Source organism: Pseudorasbora parva, chromosome 5 (assembly GCF_024679245.1).
Source record: "Pseudorasbora parva isolate DD20220531a chromosome 5, ASM2467924v1, whole genome shotgun sequence".
NCBI classification, from domain to species: Eukaryota; Metazoa; Chordata; class Actinopteri; order Cypriniformes; family Gobionidae; genus Pseudorasbora; species Pseudorasbora parva.
In genome coordinates, this window is record NC_090176.1 from 15,792,855 (window position 1) to 15,804,792 (window position 11,938).

Here is an 11,938-nt window from a genome sequence, read left to right on the forward strand (position 1 = left end):
GGTGGTGGTGAAAATGGGGAGGTGTTAGGTCGCTTCTAACTTGATCTCTGTATGGTACCTAATGAATGAACTGGGCTTAGTGATCTAAGCTAAATGCTGTCAAAATGTCACCGCGCGTCAGTGGAGTATCCCTTTAACTCCAAGTCTTTCAGAGACGCGGCCAAAGCCGATTTGAATGACCGCTGTTCGCCAGCTTCTTCATTTAGAAGAAGCACGCGGAACCTCTGCAACTCTGCCCTCATTATGTTAAAGGGTTAGTTCACCCAAAAATGAAAGTTAGATGTTCATCTGCTTACCCCCAGTGCAACCAACATGTGGGTGTGTCTGTTTCTTCAGACAAACACAAATTAAGATTTTTAACTCCAACCGTTGCTGTGTGCCAGTCATATAATGGGGTGAATAGGTAACAATTCAGTAACTTTCATCTGATGAGGTCAAGCTGGTGCGATTATCGATATATAGAATCCTCATTAGTCCCTGCGCAGATCGATTGAATAAGGAATCTACATGGTATATATCTATGATCGTGGCAGCTTGGCCTCATCAGAAGGAAGTTACTGCCGATGGGAAAACTTGATGAGACTCGCCGGGATATGATGTAAAAAAATAGCAAATACTTTTCGGTTTCTCACAGAAACCGATCGGTTTGTGTCTTAACAAATCAATGTGTCGTGAGGAGCAGCAGGGTTTTTGTGCACATTGCCTAAGCATGTTTTTTTTGTTTGTATGTTTTCCTCTCATAGACTTGTTACCTATTCACCCCATTATATGACTGGCACACAGCAACGGTTGGAGTTAAAAATCTTAATTTGTGTTCGACTGAAGAAACAGACACACCTACATGTTGGATGCACAGGAGGTAAGCAGATAAACATCTAATTTTCATTTTTGGGTGAACTATCCTTTTAAGCCCACCCACCAACTCTATACACAATGTGATTGGCCTGACCAGAGTTTGGTTTTTAAAGCTCACAACAAGTCTATGGAGAGTTTTTTAGATAACACTGGCTGCAAATTAAATTTCCCGCCGCCATGGTGCGTCTAGATTTCTAGGCTAGTAAAAGTCACTAGTTTTTATGAAGTAACACTGTCCAACAGCAACACTCGCAGGGAAAAATTATAGCGGAGGGCTGCATCTTTCTTGCTTCCTCTGAGCCTTATGGATTATAACTGACCCGCCTAATACATGTTGTGGGTTTAGTGGGGGGTAATTGTGAATGAATGGAGAAAAGTCATGTGAGAGGAGGCAATGCCTTCATTGCGCTATGATTGTATATATATGATTGTTTTGTTCGAGAAATCCAGCTTGTTTGCGTGCGTGTTCTTATCGGCCTAAATGGAGAATGATGCCATTAACGGGAAAACTAATTAAAAAGCAAGTACACAACTCAGCAACTTAGATATCACCGCTTTATGTCACATCAAAATCAAACTTGAAGTGGGCTGAAAACATGACGACTAGTGAGCCATCAGCTTGGGGAATTTAAAGGTACATCTTTGTGTCCAAACTTGATGACTGTTGAAAATAAGTTGAAATTATTACTATTAAAAAGATAGTTTCTAAAAACACTAACTTGATGAAATGTATATTTGGTTTTAATAAAGAGAACATTACATAGTGTAAAAATGCAAACTGTATTTGGTCTCTCTTTTTATGTAATTTTTATTTAACCAGGAAAACTGCGTTTAACAGGGACGTAAATATGCATTTTATATAAATGTTTAATCATAAAAATTGCCTCCTCATTTTAAAACACAACCGCACACCACTGATGAGCAGAAACAATAATGCTTTGTACAGGACGATCAATAATAAGAGACTGCTCTGAGGTAAAAGCACGTCAGAGAGCGTGTGTGCGCGCGCTTCTCTCTACAGCAGGGTGACGTCAGGCAAAACAGAACCCAGCCCTTCGCATAAATGAGACACGGGCGCTGCTCTGAATATATGCGATATGTTTAATGTCGTTCAGTAAGTAACATTATGAAAATGAAGTGGCTGGTTATTAACAAGAACCCCCTTAAACATGCAATGGATAATATCTAGGAATGGATGGATAATATTCAACCTGAACTGGTATTATAAGACATTTCACAAGCCTGACAACACTACGTTAGTCTAAATCCAGTTTTAAATGTAACGTACACGTTTTGAGGTGACAGGTTTGATTCGTTCATCTTTGCATAACATATCATAGGCTATGCATTGCATTTGAAGCCAGTTAAATTATGTCATACATCAAACTCATTCAGCACGACTAGTTACATTAGTCTAGTTGTGCAGAGATATCAAAACAGTATTGTTAACCGTGACAGCACAGAAGTGATTTTTTTAAAAAGGGCACATATCCCTATCATCACAAACTGAGCGTTTCCGTTGACATGAACGATATTAAATGAGTTTTAGCTGCGCTCGCTAATGTGTTATCGCTAAGGAAGTTAGCCGCATGCTAACTGCTAAAACTGCTGCTGCTGTTTGGGCTCAAGTGAGCTCATGTTTAACCCACTGGGTTTTGTTTACAAACACTACCCTCCGCTCAGCATCACGGCCCATTTCTCATCCCGAACCGAACAGGTAAATCAGACCCACCTGCCGAGGTTTAGCCCCTGCTCTTTGTCGTTGATCGCGGTGGTGTATATCCTCCGGTAGCGCTCCGCCAGTGCTCGCCCTGAGAGAAGAAGCTGGTAACGGCTCCGACAGTCCGAGCGGGCCCCCACAACGGGACAGGAGCCCATCCCTGATCCGATCGATGCGAAGTCGTGTCCAGCTCCGGGAATGACCCTGACACCCAGCCCCATGGAGTGGGATGAGGACAGAATCCCGCTGCCACCGGCACCCGCTGCCGCCGCAGCAGCACACATCATCGTTTAGGAGAACAACGCATATATTAGATTACAAAGTCAATCAACAGAGCTAAAATTCCCGAGCACACCCCATATATCCGCTCCGCGAACCCGCAAAAACGCCCGGCGAATTACATCCGAGTATCTCCAATTAAAACGACGTTTACGGTTAGCCGCTCTGCTGCGACTGCGAAATACGCTTCAAAAACCAACCGTTATTTCCTCGATTGCATGCGGTCCAACGGCGTTCAACCGCCTGAAGTGAAACAAGTCAAACGCGCGAGCTGACGTCCGTGCTTTGCGTTTATTCCTGCTGTTTTTCTTGACCCCGTGAAGACAGCACCCCTAATAGCGCTGCCATCTTAGCTTCATCATCCTTCCCTGTTCATGTCGCTGACTGTCAAGCATGCTGGGATACATTCCCATCCATAGCGCACACACCGGCTGCGATTCAAAACGCAGTGCGCAGACTACCTAGGCACCGTTTGGGCGTTCGAACGAGGATTCTAAACGCGCCCAGTGTGCTTTCTCGCTAGGGGACTCGATGACATTCGAAACGCAACCGCCGTAGTAATGGAGCAGGCGAGTATAACGCAGGTTTAGATGCTTTTAACGTTCGTTTCCTCTCAGAAGAATCAGCATACTGCACGATTATAAAACACATCCAGGGTGATTATTTCCTTAGGGGGCATGGTGAATCATACATTAGCTACATTTTTAGGGTTATTATTTCCTCGCAATACCATGAATTTGATCATTTTAAGCCTATTTCATAAGAATACGATATTTGTTCGTGGCTGGCTATTGTATTTACAAATTGTAATGGAATACTTGATTCTGATTGGTCAATAGCAGCATTCTGTATTAATTGTAGGGCATATTATACAATCCATTAATATGCAAAATTAGACATTTAATCGTTTGTCTGAACAACTTCAACATTCATGATAAAACAATCTCACTAGGCCTATATGTCATTTTCATTTAGGGGTATTTACCCAAAAACTTAAAATCTATTATTTTTTTAATGCTCATTTTTTAACCTTTTTTTTACCCTTAGGCCTATATATTTTTCCAATTTGAAACATTGTTCATCAAAACTGTGTGGTTATAGCTAGTGTGGTTACCATTATTGGTTAAATATCAAGGTTCTTCAAAATACCATTAGCCTATGCTCGGCAAACTAATGAAACAAAATATAATTGGATAACATAAGGGCAACTATTGAAGGGTGAACTTTAATTTTTGGGTGAACTATCGTAATCAGCCAGTCATAACATAAATAAACCCATTCATGTTAAATAATTTGCTCACACCAAAACCTTAATCTTGCTGTCAAAATGTGTTTCCATGGATTATGTTACAGCATGTTACCTGGCATACTGTTTCTGGTATAGGATTACCACTTAAGCACCACTTGACATAATAGATCTAAGGATGTAACCTTGGAGAATTAAGGAAAACATGTAGGAATTAAAAATCATTTATCAACCACACACACACGCACACAAATATAACCCACAGATAATATTGGGAGTGTGTGTTCCCTTGTGAAAATGAAGTGCACTTAGTTTTTTAGTAAATCTTTTAAAGTATATTTTAAAAAGAAAAACTGCAATCGTACTAATATTAATTAAATAAAAGAGAGTGCACTTTAATTCATGTTTCTTAACACACTTAAGTGCACTTTAATGTGCTTTTTTGACACCAATGTAATTTCCTCTCTCATGACCCATAAAAGGCACTAAAAGACGTTGTTACAAAGTCCATCTCTCTACAGTGGCTCTACAATAATGTTATGAAACGACAAGAATACTTTTTGTGAGCAAAAAAACCTAAATAAAAACAGTGATGGGCCGATTGCAAAAGAAAGTTTCGAACCGTTATGAATCAGCGTATCGATTCATGATTCAATGGAAATTAAGGCCTTTCTGAGCCATCGGATTTCAACACAAATATCTTCATTTGTGCTCCGAAGATGAACGGCGGTCTTACGGGTGTCAAACGACATTAGGGTAAGTAATTAGAATTTTCATTTTTGGGTGAGCTAACCCTTTAAGATGCAATTTTTTTTCTTTGCTCATTTTCTGAAAAATGTAATGGCCTCCAGAATATTTTGTTGTATGAATATCTAAATATACAATATACCAAAAGAAATAACAGAGCCTCTGCTTGAAACATATAAACAAAATATATTTTTTTCTAGCTTAATGCATTCTTTATCAACAATTGAAAATGGGAAAGTGTCATAAAAAAGCAACATTTATGATCAAAAAGCTGAGAAATAATAATGTTGTTGTTTTATCAATTAAAGACTACGAATGTATTTGAAATAAACATACAAAAGAGGCTTTCCCAGCTTAAATATAGCCAAAATAAAATACAAAATACTGTGTGGGGGGGGGGTATATTTCTATATAAATATAGTATATATTTCTATTCTGAATGCAAGGAACATTTTATAACTGCTTAGAAATATTTGTTTTTATTTCACCTACCTCTTCCCTTCTCCTGCACATCGGACATAAGAAATTACAAAGTTTTCTCATCCATAGCAGAAATCACTAATGATAGGCTAGCTTAGCTGACCCTTACAACATCACTTCAGTCAAATCAAGTTAAATGGGTGGTTGCATGCGATTTCCCTTTTTTAACTTTAGTTAGTGTGTAATGTTGCTGCTTGAGCATAAACAGTATATGCAAAGTTACAGCGCTGAAAGTTCAATGCAAACGGAGATATTTTCTTTTAAAGTTATGGCAGGTTATTGCCAACAAAAACGTCCAGTTTGGACTACTACAAGCTTCTCCTGGGTTGGTGACATCATAAACCCTTGCTAGTCACCGCAGATGTGACTTCTGCCCGTAATGGGAAGGGCCGTGGCGTTTCCGGACAACCTGTGCTTGGCACTTCAGCCAATAAAAATACATGGAACTACATTTGGCCATCTAACCAATCTAAGACCATTGCGTTTTACTGAGGGATGGGCTTCATAGAAGCAGGAAGCAAACGAGCCGTTCAAAGGAGAGTGGAGACAGGTGTGGAATAAAGGTCAAATATAAGAAAAATACAGCATTTAAAAAAAAAAAGAAGTAGAAGTAGTAAGACATGTTATACTGCATCCCGTAAACACAACCAAGCCTAGACAAAAACCATGGGAACCACCCCTTTAGTACTGTGTGAACAAGTGATGCCCACATCAGCCACTTCATGTGTGTTGCAGGAATACAGAAAATCCACTAACCCAATGCTAGATGGAGCTGTTCTCTCTGGGATCTCCAGAATTTAGGGTTGCATAAGGAACTCAGCTGCGCTAACTCACTGACACAAAGTATTTTGTATATTTTAAAATACATTTAAGTTTTGTATTTGTATCTAAATACACATTTTTTCCTCCCAGATTTGTTTCAGTCTTTAAAATGAAATATATAAATATATAACATTTCAAATCCTATTCCACATTCCATTAGCTAAAGTAAGATTTTCCACATATTCTGTGTGTCTTTGTAACCCAAAAGACATTTCTCCTTGATATAAATTCTGCACTTATTTCCTTTGAGATATAAAATTTCTTCACCGTTTGTAAAATAATTGCCAGTTGTCTTGGTGGGTGCAGACACTTCTGGGGAGAGCATTCTTAATTTAAATTTTACTTTTTAAACAACACAGTAAAACATTTGAAACAAATATATTAATACATACTTCATCTTCAGACAGTTAAAACATGGTAATGCAGAATGGGCATAAATATTGAAATGGTTATTACTGTGTTTTGGTTCATGCAAGCATTGCTTTGCAAAATATAATCCTAAATAATCTAAAGCCCACTCAAGAAAAAAATGTGCAAAAATTGTACCTTTAGGGACACAACACCATCATGTCACTGAGGCAGTACATCTTTGTACCATGCATATCTAGCATTAAATTGTGTACATTAGTACTTTGAAGGGACCATAGATAATGTCCCAGTGAAAAGCTATGCAAGAACACATTTAAGGTTAGCTTTAATATACATTGAAAGCTTAACCATACCACTGGTGTGATCAGCAGGTATATGTGGATGTCCATAAAGCAGGAAGAATGAGAAAAGAGAACCTGAGAGGAACTGCACATGATGTAATAGGGTCAATGCTACACAGAATGTCCTCTGACTGGGGACATAACACGAATAGTGAGCGTTGACATTTTCCCTCCTCCCTTCACAGTGTCAGGGAGACACTGGCTAGTTTTGTCAGCAGAAGTGAAGTCATTTACACTACAATGAATCACCCTTTCTGTAATGGTAATAGATGTGAGACTGAGAGAACATCACCTGTGCAGGGAGTTCAGGTTTGCCCAGTCAAACTTTATTTTGGGTATTTTTATCAAATGACATTTCAAGTGGAAATTTACTTCTAAGAACATAATGTGCATAAAAAAAAAAATTAAAAAAAAACTAAGATTGCAGTCAATAAAATAATAATAATACTAATAATAAAATGCATAAGTTCATGAGACATTCTTAAAATAGCACTGCAGAAAATGCAAAAATGACAGGCACTGGTGACCTCTCATCACAATCGTTTTCTTTAATGTATTGCTCCATCTAGTGGTGAGAAACCTCAGTGCTCTATCTATCTATCTATCTATCTATCTATCTATCTATCTATCTATCTATCTATCTATCTATCTATCTATCTATCTATCTATCTATCTATCTATCTATCTATTTATCTATCTATCTATCTATCTATCTATCTATCTATCTATCTATCTATCTATCTATCTATCTATCTATATATCTGTCTGTCTATCTATCTATCTATCTATCTATCTATCTATCTATCTATCTATCTATCTATCTATCTATCTATCTATCTATCTATCTATCTATCTATCTATCTATCTATCTATCTATCTATCTATCTATCTATCTATCTATCTATCTATCTATCTATCTATCTATCTATCTATCTATCTATCTACCACAGTCAAGCATTACCTTCCACGTCACTGCAAAAAAAGGAAGAAGATAATTAGGTTAAGTAAAAATATCTGAATATGCTTTTCAACCCACAACAATTTTTAAGGCAAGTGTTAACACAAGTGTAATTATTGACATTTTTTACAGTTTTTCTCAGTTGCTTTGGTGCATTTCTCACACCACTATTTGCACAACAGTTAATGCAGTTCTCAAAACAATTAGTAGAAACTGCAGATAACCTGCAAAAGCGTGTCACTTGCTCAAAATGGATAGCTCATTCCTCAAAAGCAAGTGTTCATGTCAATGAAAGTGTCAGTGTCATCAAATGAAAAGTCCTGACACCATTGTTTATGAACAAGATAGTCAAACGGCTTTGTCATGTTTTCATTATGACAGTTTACTCTGTAAATGTTTTCCAATGCAAAAAAAAGTCAGATCTTGGTGACACTACCTGAAAATGCTCAAGACAGCACTAGACTATTTGCACAGCCATTTGAAAAATACAGTAAAATTACACATCACTGTATTTAGTGAGTACAAGACACTGGATATATATGTTTCACATTTTTCATATGCTTTTTGCAATACTAATTTTTTCACAGCATTTTGCAAAAGAAAAAATACATCCTTATTTACAAAAAATAAAAAATAAATTAAATAAAAAACTCCCTTTGGTAGAGCTGTACACAACTGTGAACAAATTGCAGTACATACTGGACTTGAACATTAAACATACATAGAACCAATGCTTCACACACCCCTTCTCATCAGGGAAAGTTGAGATTCACCTGAGAGAAATTTTTCAATTTAGGAGACATTTTCAGAAGGGGGGAAAAAATAAAAGGTGTAAAATTTGTTTGACAGATTTTGAGCACTCAAATTTTTTGTATGTAATAATTCAAGTAATGAAATGAGGACTATTTGTTTTATATGGAATGACCATTCAGCATTCACAACACAAGTATAGTTCATTTTGACTGACATGACATAAGCAAATGATTATGTTATAAAATAGCAGAGAGTTGTATGAAAGCAATTGATGCATGTCCAAAAGCATTTGCAATTTGTTGGAAGCAATAAGAAACTGCTACTATGGTGTGCATGAATAACTAAATGTTGTGGAGGTTGAACTAACTCTTGTGCAAATGTAAATGATCTGAGAAATGCACCAAAGCGACTGAGAAAAACTAATCTGTGACAATAAACCATGGTCATAAAACCATCCTACAACCTAAGTTCAACAACAGAAACGTGTTTAATTGGCCAACATAATTAAACATTAACATGTCTTTGCCTTTGATTAAAAATCCATAAATAACACTTAATTTTAACCTTTAACCTTTAAATTCAGTCATATGCAAAGCATGCTGGGAAGTAAAATCCACAATTACTGTAATGCAACAAAAGGCAACCTGCAATTGTTACATTAACCTGATTTAACCCATAAAAATGTTTGCTGGTATGAATTAATGTATTTAGGGTGATTCATTGATGTTCAGTAATATTTTTGGCTTGAATAAAACGTTTCAATTTAACATTTTTTAGTTGATTGAACACAATTAAATTAAGGTGAGATAAAATGTTTTGCTTTAAGTTTTTTTCCCCCAGTGTATATATCTTATACTAAATCAATGTTTCCTTAAATAAATACAATCAATGTATTAGCACTCCTCCAAGCCTCCTATGTGCAAATATTAGTATTTGCATAGCCTGAAAAAAGGTTTTGTGTAATATAAGAAGCAGATTTTTGTGTCATAAAGTGTTTTGTAGTCTTACACACGTTAAAACTATCGAGTAAGGGTGTGGCAAACATTAATCACAGTGTCACACCCAACAGACGTGTTCTTCATATTTGCTGTCAGACACACTGTAGGCTACTTTACGCAGAAAGAGAGTTTCACCCACCCATAATAAAGCATAAACCACCCACATGCTTCAGCTCAGCAACAACACAACAATTTCTTTTTAGAACCAGCCAGCCAGCCAACCAACCAACCAAACCAACCAAACAACCTTTCAGTGAACAGTTCTTAAAATAATCCCTTTTTACTTTTTACTTTTACTACTTTGTAATAATCAGAAGAACCTTTGTCCAATATAAAGAACATTTTGTGCATCGGAAAGGTTCCAGAAAAGAGCCTATGTAAAATTCAGAAACCATTGTTATTAGCCACACGAAGTAAAGTGGCCATTAAAGTGGCAGCAGTGAGAAAACAGCAGTTAAAGGGATAGTTCACCCAAAAATGAAAATTACCCCATAATTTACTCACCTTGACTGAAACCATCCAAGGTGTATATGACATTCTTCTTTCAGACAAATGCAATCATAAGTCAAAGTTATATTTAAAAATGTTCTTACTCTTCCAAGCTGGAGTAAGGGGGGTGTTACCAGAGCCTTCTGAAGGTAATAGATGTAAAAAATATCCATATTTAATACTTTATAAAGTAAAATATCTAGCAGACCGCCTTCCGTATTCAACTTACAAAAATAGTGTAACTGGCGCGACAATGCATACGCGGTTTGAACGTCGAGAAGCATTACACTTTCTTTGTAAGTTGAATACGAAAAAAATAAAATAAAATAAAATAAAATAAAATAAAGCCTGGGGTAGCCAGTACATTTTTAAATATATCTCCGATTGTATTTGTCTGAAAGAAGAATGTCATATACACCTAGGATGGCTTCAGGGTGAGTAAGGATCATTAACTATCCCTTTAAGAAACCATTGATTCACTGGCATGTTGACAGATGACACTATTATGATATAGTTTAAATAAGTGTATATTTTGAATTAATCCATTTTCTTTGCATGTCACATTGACATTACAGTACAGAATGGCTCTTTCGTCATCACCCCTTAACACTGTATAAGTGTTCATTTCATGTGTGATTGAACAGAAGTGAGGCTCTCCCTTTTGATTTTCCCGGCAAAACTGTCCCGAGCAATTACATAAAAGTTCTTATATATAAGCACTTGGCAGGAATTGCTAGCAAAATATGTCACATAGTAAACATTTAGAATACCAGACTTTTGAACTTGTACACCTTGAGAACAACACCCCAGTCTTATCTTGGCGTCTCTTCGAAGGTTATGAAGGTTTTCACATAGTTTCCTGAGACAAACAATTGGCAGCTTATGTTCAAAATGACATTCATTACTTAGTGCCTTTTTTTAATCATTCCCAGCTGAGGGAAAGACCTCATAAAGACACACCCCTACTGTAAACCACATTGACATTGCTGTGCTCACAGTTCAGGTTCAGTTGCTCTTGTGTCATATGAAGCCACACCTTTCACTGGTCCTTCCCTACCCAGGTCAAATATGTAAGAGGGAAAGAGCAGTAAACTGTATATTATTCTCATCAGAACTCTTATCACATCCTGCGCGCCTGAAATACTAAGGTATGGCTGTACACACTATATGTATTTCTCTTGATTCTATTCTAATAATCATTTTCATGGTTAATATTTTTATACTTTTATGGGTATAACAGTGTGACCTTACTAAAATATGTTAATTCAAACAGTTTCTCTTGTCATATGGATTTATTGACTGTGTTGTGTTAAGTATTTCATACAGTAGTTATGCAGGGAACATTACTAAAACAGTGTACAATGTCAAGGTGAGATTGAAAAGCATGACATTGTCTCTGACTATTGCTTTTTCAAATTAAAATTAGAATAGTTTTGTGTGTGTGTGTGTGTGTGTGTGTTTTGTCATAAAAGAGGGACAGTGGTTTTCTGCTAGACAAATGTGCGCAGAATTCTTGGACAGATATATTTGCAGTGATTTGCAATTCTGACAAAGATTTTGCGATTGTTTTTGCTTGTTTTTTAAATGATGTGGTTGATGCATATTGTGTCATATATATATATATATATATATATATATATATATATATATATATATATATATATATATATATATATATATATATATATATATATATATATATATATATATATATATATATATATATATATATATATATATATATATATATATATATATATATATATATATATATATATATATAATTGTACCTGTCAAAAGTTTGTAAACATTTAAATGTTTTTGCCTATTTGTAATATTTCACAATATTACTGTTTTTAATGTGTTTGTTTTTATATATTT

At 36.1% G+C, this 11,938-nt stretch overlaps 2 protein-coding genes across 20 annotated transcripts in view; one reads left to right on the plus strand and one right to left on the minus strand.

Moving 5' to 3' along the window:
- mycbp2 (MYC binding protein 2) overlaps nucleotides 1–3,220 on the minus strand; it is a 138,867-nt gene extending 135,647 nt beyond the window's left edge. For 16 of the 17 annotated variants that reach the window (XM_067443308.1, XM_067443319.1, XM_067443303.1 and 13 more), the window contains exon 1: nucleotides 2,588–3,219. In XM_067443308.1, the coding sequence (XP_067299409.1) occupies nucleotides 2,588–2,862 (275 nt within the window). In that variant the 5' untranslated portion in view covers nucleotides 2,863–3,219. Of the gene's footprint in view, nucleotides 1–2,587 lie in introns of all 17 variants that reach the window. The other variant, XM_067443302.1, reaches the window with a different exon arrangement.
- Nucleotides 3,221–3,285: 65 nt separating this feature from the next.
- Nucleotides 3,286–11,938, plus strand: part of scel (sciellin) — a 21,382-nt gene continuing 12,729 nt past the window's right edge. Inside the window, exon 1 of one of the 3 annotated variants that reach the window (XM_067443321.1) lies at nucleotides 3,286–3,423. The gene's annotated coding sequence lies outside the window, so the exon portion shown is untranslated. The other 2 variants (XM_067443322.1, XM_067443320.1) reach the window with 2 other exon arrangements.